General features: G+C 46.1%; 1 protein-coding gene across 6 annotated transcripts in view; it reads left to right on the forward strand.

The window, feature by feature from the left end:
• LOC137357094 (cGMP-dependent protein kinase 1-like) overlaps positions 1-19,384 on the forward strand; it is a 101,766-nt gene that overhangs the window by 51,678 nt on the left and 30,704 nt on the right. For all 6 annotated transcript variants that reach the window (XR_010971134.1, XM_068023116.1, XM_068023113.1 and 3 more), the window contains 5 exons: positions 5,914-6,019; positions 8,780-8,843; positions 12,967-13,044; positions 16,615-16,709; positions 17,535-17,600. Coding sequence is in view for 5 of the 6 variants with exons in the window: in XM_068023116.1 (XP_067879217.1) it covers positions 5,914-6,019; positions 8,780-8,843; positions 12,967-13,044; positions 16,615-16,709; positions 17,535-17,600 (409 nt within the window). In the remaining variant the exon portion in view is untranslated. The remainder of the gene's footprint in view (positions 1-5,913; positions 6,020-8,779; positions 8,844-12,966; positions 13,045-16,614; positions 16,710-17,534; positions 17,601-19,384) is intronic.

Raw genomic sequence — 19,384 nt, forward strand, 5'->3', positions numbered from 1 at the left:
CGGGGTAGAAATTGTACAAATTGTAGAAAGTGGCAGGGCAGGCTGAGAAAGTGGTTAAAAAGGCATACAGGATTCTGGGCTTTATAAATAGAGGCATACAGTAAAAAAGCAAGCAAATTATGCTGAACCTTTATAAAACACAAGTTTGGCCTTAACTTTCAGTATTGTGTCCATTTCTGGGCACTACACTTTGGGAAGGATGCGAAGGCTTTAGAGAGGGTGCGGAAAAGATTATCAAGAATCGTTCCAGGGATGAGAGACTTCACGGTAAGGTGGATAGATTGAAGAAGTTGGGGCTGTTCTCCTTAGAGAAGAGTGAGTGTTCAAAATCATGAGGGGTCCAGCCAGAGTAGATGGAGTGAAACTGTCTCCATTGGCGGAAGGATCAAGAACCAGAGGGTACCAAGTTAAGGTGATTGGCAAAAGAAGTGAAAGTCACATGAAGAAAAGGTTTTTTACGTAGCAAGTGGTTAGGAGCTGGAATTCACTGCTTGAGAGCGTGGTGGAGGCAGATTCAATCATGGCTTTCAAAATAGAAATGGATAAGCCCCTGAAGGGGAAAAATCTGCAGCGCTATGGGGAAAAGGCAGGGGTGTGGGATAGCTAAATCGCTCTTGTAGAGACCGTGGTCACGACGGTCAAATGGCCGCCTTCTGTGTTGTAACCATTGTGTCATATGTCCCGTTCACATCTGACACTTTCCCTACATCTGAGCTGCGCAAATGGGAGGGGAAGAGTGCCAGGATGGGGAAGAATGGCCCTGGGGAATTGCTCCAGTCTGATGCTCGTGGCCCAGGCTGGTGGAGGGGGAGGAGCTAGTTGATTCTGTGGTGCTGATAAGGAGAGCTGCCACCTGTATAACTTTGAATCAGTCATACTCATTCTTCAGACATGTCTGAAAATTTCTAAAACAAAAGCAAGAAACCAATGGTTTGACTTTTCAAAATAAAAGTTCACTGTATTGTGTTCTTTATCTCTCTGTCTTGTGCTCTCCGTCTCTCTCTCCCTCTGTCTCATCTCTCGCCTTCTGTCTCATCTCTCGCCCTCTGTCTCATCTCTCGCCCTCTGTCTCATCTCTCGCCCTCTGTCTCATCTCTCGCCCTCCGTCTCATCTCTCGCCCTCCGTCTCATCTCTCGCCCTCCCTCTCACTCTCTCGCCCTCCCTCTCACTCTCTCGCCCTCACTCTCACTCTCTCGCCCTCCCTCTCACTCTCTCGCCCTCCCTCTCACTCTCTCGCCCTCCCTCTCACTCTCTCGCCCTCCCTCTCACTCTCTCGCCCTCCCTCTCACTCTCTCGCCCTCCCTCTCACTCTCTCGCCCTCCCTCTCACTCTCTCGCCCTCCCTCTCACTCTCTCGCCCTCCCTCTCACTCTCTCGCCCTCCCTCTCACTCTCTCGCCCTCCCTCTCACTCTCTCGCCCTCCCTCTCACTCTCTCGCCCTCCCTCTCACTCTCTCGCCCTCCCTCTCACTCTCTCGCCCTCCCTCTCACTCTCTCGCCCTCCCTCTCACTCTCTCGCCCTCCCTCTCATACTCTTGGTTAGACCACTTGGAGTACTGTGCACAGTTCTGGTCTCCATGTTATAAACAGGATATAGAAGCACTAGACAAAGTGCAAAAATGATTCACAAGTATGATACCAGAACTGAGAGGATAGACTTAATCAGGAAAGACTGAACAGGCTGGATTTCTTTTCTCTAGAAAAGAGAAGGCTGAGGGGGTGACCTAATAGAGGTCTTTAAGATTATCAAGGAGCTTGTTAGGTTAGATGTGGAGAGGGTGATTCCACTTGTGGATTAAACCAAAACTCGGTGTCGTAAAGATAAGATAGCCACCAATAAATCCAACAGGGAATTCAGGCAAAACTTCTTTATCTAGAATGTGGAACTCCCTACCACATGGAGTAGTTGAGGCAAATAGTGTAGATACATTTAATAAGAAGCTAACTATATACATGAGGGAGAAAGGAATAAATGAGGGGTGGGAGGAGGCTGTTGTGGAGAGTAAACACTGGAATAGACCAGTTGGGCCAAATGGCCTATTTCTGTGCTTTAAATTTTATGTATGATAGATTTTTTTTCTTAGCCGAGGCTATTAAGGCTGACGGAAACAAGGTTGGTAAATGGAGTTAAGATACAGATTAGCTATGATCTGATTGAATGGCCCAAGAGGCTCGAAGGGCTGAATGGCCTCCTCCTGTTATGATCCTGCCCCTATCATAGTGAACAGACTATGAACTGACAAAAAAAAATGTGAATCTGTTTTAATTAATTGAAGACTGAAAGAATGCAGATGAAATTCTCAAACAATCCCTTTTAAAAAAAACCCTTGCTGCAGATCCTGCAGGATTTATATTAAATTATGGAGAAAATGCAGGAAACATGTAATGGGTCCGTCTTTATCGGAAAATGAATAGATCAGTTATCATTAGGCTTCATCAAGAACACATCTTGGACTGGTCTCATGTGACTCCATCTCAGTCGTGAATCTGAGAAGTAGAATTTGTACAGAAGATAATTTAATTTGCCATTTGTAGATGAGGGGAACTGGAAATTCATGCATTCGCTCACTTTTTTTTACTCTTATGACTGGCCTGCAGCTGCTTGATACTTTGTGGGACATGCAAAGCAATCCAGAGGAGCAGCAGGAATACAAATCAGCTTTGTTTGGAATCTGCGGAGGCCCTCCACAGAGGCTTGTGCTGCCTCTGGCTTGAAGTAACACAAGTATTGGAGCCTCACATTATCATAGCGACAACACTCACAGAGTTGCACCCTCTGAGGGTCAAGAGGGACAACATGACAGGCTTTGAATGGAGCTCTTGAAAATTAATTGAAAGCCTTCATAAGTAATGTCTCCACGCCAGGAGACACAGAAGGAACAGAAGACAGAGTCTTCAATTTTTTGGTGCCCACGTTATATTTTTGGCACTCAGAAACCAGACTCTGAGCAGGGTGATGATTTGTCTCTGTTTGGTTATACCTGATTTTTCCCCCTCCCGCCAGTACCATCGTTGAACCAAACCCCGAGGTATGTTTTCTTATCTTGTTTTTTCTCATTTCTTATGAGCTCCAATGAACCACAGCGGATCAGTCTTCAGGAAATGAAGGAAAGACTTTCATTTCTATAGCGTCTTTCACGATCTCGGCAGCTCAAAGCACTTCACACTCAATCAAGTACTTTTGAAACATAGTGCCCGTTGTTATGTAGGAAAGATGGCAGGCAGTTTGGTGCACAGCAACATAATAATGACCAGATCATCATAAATATCGTTGCAACGCTGCACGCCCCCCCCCCCCACCCTCGATGATCAAGATCCACAGGGAACCACTGGACAATGTGGATTATTTCTCATACTTTGGAAGCCTCCTCTCACCAAAGGCACACATCGACGATGAAACTCAGCATCGCCTCCAGTGTGCTAGGGCAGCCTTCGGTTGTCTGAGGAAAAGAGTGTTTGACGACAAAGACCTCAAACTTGGCACCAAGCTCATGGTCTACAGGGCCACAGTGTTACCTGCCCTCCTGTTTGCGTCGGAAACATGGGCGCTGTACAGCAGACATCTCAAAGCCCTGGAGAGATATCACCAGTGGTGCCTCCGCAAGATCCTGCAAATTCAGTGGCAGGACAGGCACTCCAATAAATCAAAATCCTCTCTCAGGCCAACATCCCCAGTATCAAGACACTGCTCATGGCTAGTCAGCTACGTTGGGCAGAACACATTATCTGCATGCCTGACACAAGACTCCCAAAACATGCTTTCTACTCTGAGCTCCATCACGGCAAGAGGTTTCCAGGAGAGCACAGGAAATGCAGCAAGGATGTTCTTAAAGCTTGTGACAGATGCCAGGTAGAAAATACTATGGAGAACCAGGCTGAATATAGAAGGTCCAGAGGGGAAGGGAAATAGTAAATGAGAAGCAAAGAGAGAACATGAAAAGGGACTAGCAGCTAGCATTAAATGGAATCCCAAAGTTCTCAATAGACCTATAAATAGGAAACGGATGCTAAAAGGAGGAGTGGGGCTGATTAGGGACCAGAAATGGGATTTACACATGGCGGCAGAGGGCGTAGCTGAGGTATTAAATGAATACTTTGCAACTGTCTTTACCAAGGAAGAAGATGCAACCCAGGCAATGTTGAAAGAGGAGGTAATTCAGACACTAGAAGGGTTTAAATTTGATAAAGAGGACGTATTAGATAGGCTGTTTGTACTTAAAGTGGATAAGCACCAGGACCAGATGAGATGCATGCAAGCATACTGAGGTAAGTGAGGGTGGCAATTACGGAGGCACTGGTCATAATTTGTCCGTCGTCTTTAGACTTTCTGGTGGTGCCAGAGGACTGAATAATTGCAAACGCTACACCCTTGTTCAAAAAAGGGTGTCAAGATAAGCCCAGCAACTACAGGCCAGTCAGTTTAACTTTGGTAGTGGGGAAACTTATAGAAAAACTAATTTAGGACAAAATTATTAGTCACGTGGACAAATGTGGGTTAATTAAGGAAAGCCAGCATGGATTTCTTAAAGGAAAATCATGTTTAACGAACTTGCTGGAGTTTTTTGAGGAGGTAAGAGAGAGAGTTGATGAGGGCAATGCTGTTGATGTGGTGTACATGGACTTTCAAAAGGCATTTGATACAGTGCCACAAAACGTGGAATAAAAGGGACGGTAGCAACATGAATACGGAATTGGCTGAGTGACAGGAAACAAAGAGTAGTGGTTAATGGATGGTTTTCAGACTGGAGGAAGGTTTGTAGTGGAGTTCCCCAGGAATCAGTGTTGGGACCCTTGCTTTTCCTGATATATATTAATGACCTAGACCTCGGTGTACAGGACACAATTTCAAAGTTTGCAGATTATACAAAACTTGACAGCATTGTGAACTGTGAGAAGGATAGTGTAAAGCTCCAAAAGGACATAGACAAGTTGGTGGAAATGGGCAGACAGGTGGCAGATGAAGTTCAATGAGGAGAAATGTGAATTTTCTCATTTTGGTAGGAAGAACATGGAGAGACAATATAAAATCAAGGGTACAATTCTAAAGGGGGTGCAGGAGCAGAGGGACCTGGGTGTAAATGTGCATCAGTCATTGAAGGTGGTAGGACAGGTTGAGAGTGTGGTTCAGAAAGCATGCAGTATCCTGGGCTTTATTAATAGGGGCATACAGTACAAAAGCAAGGAAGTTATGTTGAACGTGTATAAGACACTAGTACGGCCTCAGCTGGAGTATTGCGTCCAGTTCTGGGCGCCGCACTTTAGGAAAGATGTGAGGGTATTGGAGAGAGTGCAGAAAAGATTAACGAGAATGGTTCCAGGGATGAGGAATTCCAGTTATTAAGATAGATTGGAGAAGTTAGGACTGTTTTCCTTGGAGAAGAGAAGGCTGAGAGGTGATTTGAGAGGTATTAAAAATCGGGGGTCTGGACAGAGTAGATAGAGAGAAACTGTTCCCACTTGTGAAAGGATTGAGAACGAGAGGGCACAGATTTGAAGTATTTGGTAAGAAAAGTAAAAGTGACATGAGGAAAAACCTTTTCACGCAGAGTGTGGTTCTGATCTGCAATGCGCTGCCTGAGAGTGTGGTGGAAGCAGGTTCAATTGAAGCATTCAAAAGAGAATTAGACTATTATTGGAAAAATAATGTGCAGGGTTACGGGGAGAAGGCAGGGCAGTGGAACTGAATGAATTGCTCTTTCAGAGAGCTGGTGTGGACACGATGGGCCGAATGGCCACCTCCTGTACTATAACAATTCTGTGATAGGAGAATGGATCACTGGTGTAGAATGTAAACACGCTGCCTCACTCACTGTATTTGTAGTACGTTAACGTATATATTTTGGAGAAATGGCATTCACACCTGTGTGTTTATAAATGCCTGCTTTGAGATTTTTTTTCCCCATTTGTATTACAGCCCTCACAAACATCAAGCTTTGGGCCATCGACCGACAATGTTTCCAAACGATTATGATGCGGACAGGGCTGATCAAACACGCCGAGCACATGGAGTTTCTCAGAAGGTGAGCTAGCGTTCGCTGACCCTGCCTTCCATTCCTTGTCATGGTAAATAGCCTGGAGTTTGCATTCATTTTCCTCCTGAATATCAGCACAATCTTCAGTTTAAATTAGTGAAATTCAGTGCCAAATTTTCAGCCAGTAATCAATTAAAACAGCAACAACTCGCTCAGCAAGTCCCTTTAATGTAGTAAAACGTCCCAAGGCATTTCACAGGAGTGTTTTCAAACAGAATTTGTCGCTGGGCCACATAAGGAGATATTAGGACAGATGATCAAAAGCTTGGTCAAAGAGTTAGGTTTTCAGGAGTGTCTTGCGTTCGATTACGCTGATTCATTTAGGGGGGGAGGGTTGGTGGGGGAAGTGGTGCAGGGGTTAGCTTCGCAACCATGCAAATGCGTTTGAGGGGAAACTTAGGCATAACTTAACCTCAGCAAAACCTGCACTGTGTCCAGCACATTCCAGGCACATTTCCTGATTGCACCCCCAGCGGGAACATCAGGCCCTGGGCTCTCGGGGCGGAGTAGATACTCGCCTGTCATTTATGCCCCCATTCCCCAACTCCGCCCCTCATTCTCTCTCTCCCCCGCCCCTCCAGCTCCCCACATCTGCCACTCATTCTCCCTCCGCACCTCATTCTCCTCCCTACCTGCTGTCTCTGAATTTTGTTTTTTTCCTTATTCCCATCTGGTCCAGGCTGGAACAGCTGCTAAATTCTGAAGGAAAACCCACTTCCCCCGGCTTCCCAAGCCCTAATCCTGCATCCAGTTAACCCCTCATCCGCACCTTATTTTCCTAGCCTAATCCCTGTGCTCCCCCTCACTTCCCCAGGAAAGTCTAGATGTTCACATTTCACAAGCGTTCTGGTTTCCAGGGTCATGGTCGGAAAGGATGGGGAAGAATTGGAGAATAAGGAGACACATACACATAGGATAGGCTCAGAAAGAAGCAACTTAGACAATGAGTAACATACACTCATAGTGAAACATTGCACGATAATCACCTGGTGCACAGGCAATCTTTACTCATATCCACCAACCTGAAGACTGGGCTGACCATTAATGTCAAAGGCTTCAAACTTAACAACCTCTGATGAGTTACATTTCATTCGTATCTTTCCACCTTGAATCCTTTCATTGCTGATTCTTTGTTTTTTTGAGTCTGCCAAACATTTTTCAGGTGGAGATTCTCTTCACATCTTCACCATAATGAAATATTCATGTTCTTCAACATCTAACACAAGCCTAATCCCTTCACAAGGTTGACACTTGAGGACTAACAAATGATTCATACACAGAATAGAGAAGCTCTACATGAAAGGAGGTTTACCCAAGAGAACAGATTTTTGTCTGTTAGTCACAAAGACACAATCCATTTTGTCAGATAGTTGGATTTTCATTATCGATCGATCAGACCTCCTCCACATCATCTCTTTTTCACAACATTAACTCACATTCTTTAGCTTTCTTGCAGATACTCTCACATCTAATAATCTGTGGCACATTCTTCACCTTCATGTTGTAACGGCAACATTCACAAGGGGGAGGAGTGACACAGACGTGCACACTCTGGAGAACAAACGTACTGAGGCTATTAGTAGTCCTACATTGCAGAAGCTAGTGTATCTGGATTCGTAATATAGATCAGCATCGTTGGTTCTTACAACAACTCGCATTTATATAGCGTCTTTATTGTAGTAAAACTGCCTTTAGGGGCAATCAAACCAAATTGTTGAACAACCTAAGGCAGATGACCAAAAGTTTGATCAAAGATAATAAAAACAAGAAGTGCTAGAAATACAGCAGGTCTGGCAGCATCTGTGGAGAGAGAGATACTGCCAGACCTGCTGAGTATTTCCAGCACTTTTTCTTTTTATTTCAGATTTCCAGCATCTGCAGTATTTTGCTTTTATATCAGCTTGATCAAAGAAATGGTTTTTAAGGAGCCTCCTCAAGGAGGAGAGAGGTTTAGGGAGGGAATTCCAGAGTTTAGAGTCTCGACAGCTGAAGACACAGCCACCAATGCACAGGTTGCTGAAGGCTGTATTTTTCTTCTGCCTGCGTTCCAGTCCTTGAGGGTTCAATTACTAGTCAGATCCAGTCTTCACTGTGCAATGCAATGGAATCAGCAGTCACTGCTGATTAACTCTTCGAGTGAGTTCAGCTTCTGTTTCCAATGTGTTCAATCAATACTGCCTGCCCAGCAAACCAGAATAAATAGGCCAACAAAATAAATTCGTTCATTTTTCATTTTCTTTGAAAACTTTTCCCAACTTATTTGTGCAAGTAAATGCAGATTTTTATTTTATATTCTCTCATCTGTTTCTCTCCATCTTGCATCTTTCTTCCTTCACTCCTTCCTTCAGGTGCCTCCTGTTTGCACAGCTATTATAGCAAAGATTCTGGCTGGCGAACTGGTTACTGGTTGGATGGAGGAGACAGCCATCCAGTGAAGGAGCCAGATACTGACAGGTGGCTGCTTGCTGGCGATTCTCACCAATGGTCTTGAGACTTCTTAAAAGGTGAAATTGTTCTGTTTCTGGGTGATGGCTGTTTCCTCCACAATTAATAATCTAAAAAATCATAGCTTTGAAATATAGGATTTCTGATATTATGGTTTAATTACAGGATTATTAATGGCATCTCTTGTCTTTCCTATTATGATGTTTTCAATTCTGTAGAAGTCCCTTGGCTGTTGGTAATGAGTGAACCGTGGTGAGTGCTAGGCCACCTCTCTCACACACAGCATCTTCTTTCTATTTGCAGTGTGCCCTCCTTCCACAACCTCCAGGAGGAGGTTTTGAGTAAACTCGCTGATGTCCTGGAGGAGGTAGGACTTTCCAGGATGCCTTTTTCAATGCTTTGTCGTGTTTGTCGATGGGGAATTCTGCCCCAGTTGAAACTGGTCCTTTGCTCAAAAACAAGAAGTCTTCTAATGAATCTGTGGGGACATTGTGAAGCAACCCAGCCTCAACCAGGACATTGCATCGTGTTGCTGGCATCTTGAGTAGAACAGCATTCGTAACGATCTCTGTGCATTCTGCATTTGTTCCATTTAAAAACAATAAGGACTCCGCTGACTGAACGAAATTGGTTACTTCTACCTGACAGGGAGTGGGCACCCATTCAGATTGACTAAGAGATGGTCTCAGTGATAACATTGTACCCAGGGTGCAGCCTAATGCAGTGCATTGCGCTCCTGAAGGCTGCACCTCTCTACAATGTGGCCGCAGATAGTTCATAACACAAAGCTGAGGGCCACATTTGTGTCTGAACAACTGGAAAGAACTCATTTTTAATGGGGACGGTGGGGCGTGGAGAATTCCCGAAAGGGAAATAGCAAGTCAACCCTGGCTGGTTACACCCCTATCATTAAACATAATATTGTGATGACCTTATATTAAATTGATATTTTTCGGTTAGTTTATATTACAATTTATTTTGTGGGATAGTATTGTTTTTGCATGACCCTGTCTGTGTGTAAAACAAGAGCATTACGCAACATAATATACAGCGTTTAATTCTACTGCCAAGCTATACCTGTGCATCCTTTTATGATCACAAGCTGTGATTGCTCTGAAAGCTTAAATCGAGATTCAGATCAGCTCAATTTCGGATTTGTTGATCAGAATCCAGGACCGGCATGTTCCTGTGAGGATGAAGGATAAATTTGGCAAGTTTCGGGAACCTTGGATAACGAGGGATATTGTGAGCCAAGTCAAAAAGAAAAAGTAAGCATTCGTAAGAGCTAGAAGGCTGGGAACAGACGAAGCCCTTGAGGATTACAAAGAAAGTAGGAAGGAACTTAAGCAAGGAGTCAGGAGGGCTAAAAGGGGTCATGAAAAGTCATTGGCAAACAGGATTAAGGAAAATCCCAAGGCTTTTTATACGTATATAAAGAGCAAGAGGGTAGCCAGGGAAAGGGTTGGCCCACTCAAGGACAGAGATGGGAATCTATGCGTGGAGCCAGAGGAAATGGACGAGGTACTAAATGAGTACCTTGCATCAGTATTCACCCAAGAGAAGGACTTGGTGGATGATGAGTCTAGGGAAGGGAGTGTAGATAGTCTGGGTCATGTCGATATCAAAAAGGAGGAGGTGTTGGGTGTCTTGAAAAACATTAAGGTAGATAAGTCCCCAGGGCCTGATGGGATCTACCCCAGAATACTGAGGGAGGCAAGGGAGGAAATTGCTGGGGTCTTGACAGAAATCTTTGTATCTTCATTGGCTACAGGGGAGGTCCCAGAGGACTGGAGAATAGCCAGTGTTGTTCCTTTATTTTAAGAAGGGTAGCAAGGATAATCCAGGAAATTACAGGCCGGTGAGCCTTACGTCAGTGGCAGCGAAATTATTGGAGAGGATTCTTCGGGACAGGATTTACTCCCATTTGGAAACAAATGGACTTATTAGCGAGAGGCAGAATGGTTTTGTGAAGGGGAGGTCGTGTCTCACTAACTTGATTGAGTTTTTTGAGGAAGTGACGAAGATGATTGATGAAGGAAGGGCAGTGGATGTTGTCTACATGGTCTTCAGTAAAGCCTTTGACAAGGTCCCTCATGGCAGACTGGTACAAAAGGTGAAGTCACAGGGGATCAGAGGTGAGCTGGCAAGATGGGTACAGAACTGGCTCTGTCATAGAAGACAGAGGGTAGCAGTGGAAGGGTGCTTTTCTGAATGGAGGGATGTGACTAGTGGTGTTCCGCAGGGATCAGTGCTGGGACCTTTGCTGTTTGGAGTAAATATAAATGATTTGGAGGAAAATGGAGCTGGTCTGATTAGTAAGTTTGCTGACGACACAAAGGTTGGTGGAGTTGCGGACAGTGATGAGGATTGTCAGAGGATACAGCAGGATATAGATCGGTTGGAGACTTGGGTGGAGAAATGGCATTGGGTGGAGAAATGGCAGATGGAGTTTAATCCGGACAAATGTGAGGTAATGCATTTTGGAAGGTCTAATGCAGGTGGGAAGTATACAGTAAATGGCAGAACCCTTAGGAGTATTGACAGGCAGAGAGATCTGGGCGTACAGGTCCACAGGTCACTGAAAGTGGCAACACAGGTGGATAAGGTAGTCAAGAAGGCATACGGCATGCTTGCCTTCATCGGTCGATGCAAAGAGTATAAAAATTGGCAAGTCATGCTGCAGCTGTACAGAACTTTAGTTAGGCCACACTTGGAATATTGCGTACAATTCTGGTCGCCACACGACCAGAAGGACGTGGAGGCTTTGGAGAGGGTACAGAAGAGGTTTACCAGGATGTTGCCTGGTCTGGAGGGCATTAGCTATGAGGAGAGGTTGGATAAACTCGGATTGTTTTCACTGGAACGACGGAGGTGGAGGGGCGACCTGATAGAGGTTTAAAAAGTTATGAGTGGCATGGACAGAATGGATAGTCAGAAGCTTTTTCCCAGGGTGGAAGAGTCAGTTACTAGGGGACATAGGTTTAAGGTGCGAGGGGCAAAGTTTAGAGGGGATGCGCGAGGCAAGTTTTTTTACACAGAGGGTGTTGAGTGCCTGGAACTTGCTGCCGGGGGAGGTGGTGGAAGCAGGTACGATAATGACGTTTAAGAGGCATCTTGACAAATACGTGAATAGGATGGGAATAGAGGGATACGGAGCCCGGGCATGCAGAAGGTTTTAGTTTATACAGGCATCAAGATCGGCGCAGGCTTGGAGGGCCGAATGGCCTGTTCCTGTGCGATACTATTCTTTGTTCTTTGCCTTTCTCGCATGTTCTCCCTTTCTAAAAAAAACTTTATTCAAGTGTATTTAGAGGTTTCAGGCGTTCTGATTCCTGAACTAATCAGGTATTATCTGTTCCTGGATGCGTTTCTTCTGTATTATGTTTTTAAATCTTAACACACAAAGTGCATCAATGAAAGTGGGGACCCCTGAAGTGAGAAGGATAATGGTGCGCCATTTGCATGGTATGTATGGTGTATATGCACACAAACTCTGTCACCACCTCCCTATCTCTGTCACCTCCTTCAGCCCTAAAACCTTCCAGGAACTCTGTGTTCTTCCAATTCTGGTCTCTTGTCCAGCCACCAATCCCTTCACCCCATCACCGGCCGTTTCTTCAGCTGCCTCGGCCCGAAGCTCTGGAATTCCCTCCCTAAATCTCTCCACCTCTCTCCTCCTTTAAGACGCTCCTCAAAACAGAACTGTCATCTGTCCTAATATTTCCTTGTGTGGCAGAGTGTCCAGTTTTATCTGATAACGTTCCCGTGAAGCACCTTGGGATTTTTTTTTTTTACTGCACTAAAAGCGCTATATAAATGCAAGTTAAGAGATGGGTTAACATTCAGGTCTAATTAATCTGTCTCAGACAGAAGCTGCCTGACCTGTTATGCATTTCCAGCAGTTTTGCAGTTAATTGCCAAGAGTGAATTCTGCGATCGCAGACTGCCAGTGGTGGGGTGCGCTTGGACGGAACGGATGGTCAGACAGTTGGGGTCCTTTCTCTGACCCACGCTCACCCCAAAAGCAACTAAAAGTCGATCGATCTCAGTCTTGAAAGCTCCATCGACCCACAGCCATTTGGGGAAGAGGAGTTCCAGGTTTCCAGTACCCTTTGTGTGTAAAAAGGTACATCTGATTTCACTCCTGAACAGCCAAGCTCTAATTTTAAGGTCATATCTTCTTGTTATTGATTTCCCCAGCAGAGGAAATAGTTTCTCTGTATCGACCCGATCAAATCCTGCCAACATTTTAAACATCTCGATCAGATCACCCCTCAATATTCTACACTCTCGAAGGAATACAATCCACATTTATGTCACAATTTGTGTTGTATCAGTTGAAAAGGTGAGCTGCACCTGCTGCTCTCAGGTGTCTTTTGATCAGAATCCCATCATCAGCTGCCGCTCTCTATTCTAGATCATGTATTTACCCATTGAGGCAGGAGACAGCATTACCCCAGTTTCATTGACATTTTCACGTTACTTTGCAGACTCATTATGAAGAGGGCGACTACATCATCAGGCAGGGAGCCAGTGGAGACACATTCTTCATCATCAGCAAGGGGAAGGTGAGTGTAGCATCATTGGCAGGGCTCACACCTGGGCAACTCGCTGCAGAAGGCAGCTCACACCTGGGCAACATTTGTCCGGATTAAACTCCATCTGCCATTTCTCCGCCCAAGTCTCCAACAGATCTATATCCTGCTGTATCCTCTGACAATCCTCATCACTATCTGCAACTCCACCAACCTTTGTGTCGTTGCAAACTTACTAATCAGACCAGCTCCATTTTCCTCCAAATCATTTATATATAAAACAAACAGCAAAGGTCCCAGCACTGATCCCTGCGGAACACCACTAGTCACATCCCTCCATTCAGAAAAGCACCCTTCCACTGCTACCCTCTGTCTTCTGTGACCGAGCCAGTTCTGTATCCATCTTGCCAGCTTACCTCTGACTTCACCTTTTGTACCAGTCTGCCATGAGGGACCTTGTCAAAGGCTTCAGTGAAGTCCATATAGACAACATCCACTGCCCTTCCTTCATCAATCATCTTTGTCACTTCCTCAAAAAACTCAATCAAGTTAGTAAGACACGACCTCCCCTTCACAAAACCATGCTGCCTCTCGCTAATAAGTCCATTTGTTTCCAAATGGGAGTAAATCCTGTCCCGAAGAATTCTCTCCAATAATTTCCCTACCACTGACGTAAGGCTCACCAGCCTATAATTTCCTGGATTATCCTTTCTACCCTTCTTAAACAAAGGAACAACATTGGCTACTCTCCAGTCCTCTGGGACCTCACGTGTAGCCAATGAGGATACAAAGATTTCTGTCAAGACCCCAGCAATTTCTTCCCTTGACTCCCTCAGTATTCTGGGGTAAATCCCATCAGGCCCTGGGGACTTATCTACCTTAATGCTTTGCAAGACGTTGTCTATATGAATGTTGTCTATATAGACTTCACTAAAGCCTTTGACAAGGTCCCTCATGGCAGACTGGTACAAAAGGTGAAGTCACACGGGATCAGAGGTGAGCTGGCAAGCCCAACACCACCTCCTTTTTGATAATGAGATGACTGAGACTATCTACACTCCCTTCCCTAGACTCATCCAAGTCCTTCTCTTTGGTGAATACTGATGCAAAGTACACATGTAGTGCCTCGCCCATTTCCTCTGGCTCCACGCATAGATTCCCTCCTCTGTCCTTGAGTGGGCCAACCCTTTCCCTGGCTACCCTCTTGCTCTTTATATACGTATAAACAGCCTTGGAATTCTCCTTAATCCTGTTTGCCAATGACTTTTCATGACCCCATTTAGCCCTCCTGACTCCTTGCTTAGGTTCCTTCCTACTTTCATGATATTCCTCAAGGGCTTCGTCTGTTCCCAGCCTTCTAGCCCTTACGAATGCCTCCTTTTTCTTTTTGGCTGGGCTCACAATATCTCTCGTTAACCAAGGTTCCCGAAACTTGCCAAACATTTCCTTCTTCCTCACAGGAACATGTCGGTCCTGGATTTTCATCAACTGACGTTTGAAAGACTCCCACATGTCAGATGTTGATTTACCCTCGAACAGCCACCCCCAATCTAAATTCTAAATTCTTCAGTTCCTGTCTAATGTTGTTATAATTAGCCTTCCCCCAATTTAGCACCTTCACCCGAGGACTACTCTTATCCTTATCCACAAGTACCTTAAAACTTAGGCAATTATGGTCACTATTCCCGAAATGGTCCCCTAATGAGACTTCGACCACCTGACCGGGCTCATTCCCCAATACCAGGTCCAGTAGGGCCCCTTCCCTAGTTGGACTATCTCAGTCTTGTTTCAAGAAGCTCTCCTGGATGCTCCTTACAAATTCTGCCCCATCCAAGCCCCTAGTACTAAGTGAGTCCCAGTCAATATAGGGGAAGTTACAATCGTCCACCACTACAACCCTGTTACCTTTACATCTTTCCAAAATCTGTCTACATCCTCTACCTCCTGCTGGCTGTTGGGAGGCCTGTAGTAAATCCCCAACATTGTGACTGCACCCTTCCTGTTCCTGAGCTCCATCCATATTGCCTCGCTGCATGACCCCTCCGAGGTGTCCTCGCGCAGTACAGCTGTGATATTCTCCTGAACCAGTAATGCAACTCCCCCACCCCTTTTACATCCCCCTCTATCCCGCCTGAAGCTTCTAAATCCCGTAACATTTAGCTGCCAATCCTGTCCTTCCCTCAACCAAGTCTCTGTCATTGCAACAACATCATAGTTCTAAGTACTAATCCAAGCTCTAAGTTCATCTGCCTTACCTGTTATACTTCTCGCATTGAAACAAATGCACTTCAGACCACCAGTCCCGCTGTGCTCAGCAACATCTCCCTGCCTGCTCTTCCTCTTTGTCTTACTGGCCTTATTTACTAGTTCCCCCTCAGTTATTTCACCTGCTGTCCTACTGCTCTGGTTCCCACCCCCCTGCCACACTAGTTTAAACCCTCCCGAGTGATGCTAGCAAACCTCGCAGTCAGGATATTTGTCCCCTTCCAGTTTAGATGCAACCCGTCCTTCTTGTACAGGTCCCACCTGTCCCTGAAGAGATCCCAATGATCCAGATATCTGAAACCCTCTCTCCAACACCAGCTGTTCAGCCACGTGTTCAGCTGCACTATCTTCCTATTTCTAGCCTCACTGGCACGTGGCACAGGGAGTAATCCCGAGATTACAACCCTAGAGGTCCTGTCTTTTAACTGTCTACCTAACTCCCTAAACTCCCCCTGCAGGACCTCATCACTTTTCCTGCCGATGTTGTTGGTACCGATGTGTACCACAACCTCTGGCTGTTCACCCTCCCCCTTCAGATTGCCCCCTGTCCGTTCAGAGACATCCTTGACCCTGGCACCAGGGAGTCAACATACCATCCTGGAGTCTCTTTCATGTCCACAGAAGTGCCTATCTGTGCCCCTGACTATAGAGTGCCCTATAACTATTGCTCTTCTGCGCTTTGTCCCTCCCTGCTGAACAACAGTGCCAGCTGTGGTGCCACTGCTCTGGCTGCTGCTGTTGTTTTCCCCTGATAGGCCATCCCCCCAACAGTATCTAAAACGGTATACTTGTTAGAGAGTGGGATAGCCACAGGGGATTCCTGCACTGACTGCCTGCCCCTTCAAGCGGTCACCCATCTATCTGCCTGCACCTTGGGTTTAACCACTTCTCTAAAACTCCTGTCTATGACGCTTTCTGCCACCTGCATGCTCCTAAGTGCATCCAGTTGCTGCTCCAACCGATCCATGCAGTCTGTGAGGAGCTGCAACTGGGTACACTTCCTGCAGATGTAGTTGGCCAGAACGCTGGAAGCGTCACGGACCTCCCACATCTCACAGGTGAAGCACTTTACTCCTCTAACTGACATCTTTAGCACTAATTAATAAATTAATTTAAAATATATAAATAATTATTAAATCTTTACTAAATTATGTTACAATGTCAGGCTGTTGTTTGACTAGTCTGTGGGACAGCTGTCCCAACTTTGGTACAAGCCCCCAGATAAGGAGGACTTTGCAGGGTTGACAGGGATGGGTTTGCCATTTATTGGGGTAATACCCTCTGTTCCTGCAATTCTTGTTCTTTTGCTAATGGCATCTGCTTTGTTTGTGCCCACAGGTGAATGTAACCCAAGATGAATCGGCAGGTAGCAAAGCAGAGCTTCCCACGATGTTGTCCAAGGGAGACTGGTTTGGAGAGAAGGCTCTACATGGGTATGTCTTCCTCCGTTCTATCAGATTGTGCATACTGGTCCCAGCTGTGATGATGCCTGTCTATAGGACCTTTCCAACACTCAACGTTTGTGAACGTTATAAAAATTGGTGCCAAGCCATGAGCAGCTCAAGAAAGCAAGTCTGGTGTTTGACTTGACCAGGTGGATGTACTGCTTGAAAGGGCGGTGGAAGCAGATGCAATAGTAACTTTCAAAAGAGAAGTGGATAAATACTTGAAAAGGGAAAACTTGTAGGGGTTTGTGGATCGAGCAGGGAGAAGTGGGACCAATTGGATAGTTCCCTCAACGACCTGGCACAGGCACGATGGGACAAGTGGCCTCAAGTGTTGAAAGATTCTGTGAAGTCAGCTGATCTGTCAGGGCTGCAGTAGGGATGCAGTAGAATGGCCTCAGTTCCAGAAGGGGAAAACAGCTCTAGGTTTTTGCTCCTGATTACTGATCAGTAACACCTTGTTTGAGGAAGCGCAATGTCGGGTCACTGCCTCACCCTCTGCCTTTGCTCCTGCAATCCACCTTAGCGTATGATGGTATGGAGTGTATGGGTGAAGGGCTTGAACCTGCAGTAGAGTGTGTTGGTGGGGAGAGGAGCCTATGATATAATGCAGTGAGACTCAGGAGATTTACCAGTGCTGATGTGCAGGACTGGGTGGGAACCGAGGCTGAGGAGAGCTGCAGTTGGTCTGCTGCACAGAATGATTCTCTCTCTGAGTAAGATTGCCTTGTTCTGAGTGGATCGTGTGAGATGGTGAAGGAAGTTATCCCATGATTGCACTAATGATTAAGTCTGTATCTACTTTTCCTTCAGAGAAGATGTAAGGTTGGCCAATGTAATTGCAGCGGAGGATGTGATCTGCCTGGTGATTGACAGAGAGTGAGTAGCTTATTGACTGCATCATTTTATTTCAATGTAATGTTTGACAGAATGCACACTGCCCACCTGACCCACACCGAGCAGTCTGATGGGCCCAAGCACTCCCATTGGGCTGAATTTTATAAAGGGCGGTCCGCGCACCAAAGAGCCACCGCAATTCCAAGCGCGGCGGCTCATTTAAATAGTTGGGGCAGGCCGCCACCCCGGATCATGTGGAGGGGCCGGGCTGTCCGTCCCTGGCAATGGCGTCAGCTGCCTGTGCGTGGGTGCGGACACCATTTTTAAAGGGCTGTCAGCCCTACCAGGACATTTAAATATTTCAAGGGAAATTGAATTAAAATAAATAAAAACAGCTCTCTCGCCCCTCTCCCACCCCCCAAATAACTGTGGCAAGCCTCATCCAGGGCCATCTTCAGGCCCCGCCCCCACCCCATCACGGATCGCGACGTCAAGGGCTCTGTAGATTCCAGCCCATTGTGTGCAATATGCCACTTTGTTTTTAATCCGATGCTGAATGGGAAGATGCAGGTGTGAGCCTTCAGGAGAGTCACAGTGCAGCCCAGCACTCAATTCTTGCTGGGGTCGCCATTGGGAGGATGGTTGCTCTCTGTTCTACTCCACAGCACCAGCCCTACCAAGTTTCCAGGTCACAGCTGACCAGTGCTGTCACTACCTCAGTTGTATTCTGTGGAGCTCCCTCTCTGCTTCTCCCCCCGCCTTTAAAAACCTTCCCAAAACCCATCTTTTTGACCGAATTTCTGCTCCGCATCCTCACACGGCCCCGAGGGAGTTCTGCAGTGCCAGAGGTGTCGTCTTTTCGACGAGATGGGAAACCAAGGCCCTGGGGCAGGATGGCACTACTTAGAAGAGCAGGGGAGTTCTCCCTGGTGTCCTGGCCCAATATTTATCACTCAGTCAATATCACAAAAACAGATTATTAGAATTAGAATTAGAATATTACAGCGCAGTACAGGCCCTTCGGCCCTCGATGTTGCGCCGATCATCTGACCTACACTATTCCATTTACATCCATATGTCTATCCAATGACCACTTAAATGCCCTTAAAGTTGGCGAGTCTACTACTGTTGCAGGCAGGGCGTTCCACGCCCCGACTACTCTCTGCGTAAAGAAACTACCTCTGACATCTGTCCTATATCTTTCACCCCTCAACTTAAAGCTATGTCCCCTCGTGTTTGCCATCCTCATCCGAGGAAAAAGACTCTCACTATCCACCCTATCTAACCCTCTGATTATCTTGTATGTCTCTATTAAGTCACCTCTCCTCCTCCTTCTCTCTAACGAAAACAACCCTAAGTCCCTCAGCCTTTCCTCGTAAGACCTTCCTTCCATACCAGGCAACATCCTAGTAAATCTCCTCTGCACCCTTTCCAAAGCTTCGACATCCTTCCTATAATGCGGTGACCAGAACTGCACGCAATACTCCAGGTGCGGCCTCACCAGAGTTTTGTACAGCTGCATCATGACCCCGTGGCTCTGAAACTCGATCCCCCTACTAATAAAGGCTAACACACCATATGCCTTCTTAACAGCCCTATTAACCTGGGTAGCAACTTTCAGGGATTTATGTACCTGGATACCAAGATCTCTCTGCTCATCTACACTACCAAGAATCTTCCCATTAGCCCAGTACTCTGCATTGCTGTTACTCCTTCCAAAGTGAATCACCTCACACTTCTCCGCATTAAACTCCATTTGCCATCTCTCAGCCCAGCTCTGCAGCCTATCTATGTCCCTCTGTACCCTACAACACCCTTCGACACTA

Source organism: Heterodontus francisci, chromosome 47 (genome assembly GCF_036365525.1).
Source record: "Heterodontus francisci isolate sHetFra1 chromosome 47, sHetFra1.hap1, whole genome shotgun sequence".
Lineage (NCBI taxonomy): Eukaryota > Metazoa > Chordata > Chondrichthyes > Heterodontiformes > Heterodontidae > Heterodontus > Heterodontus francisci.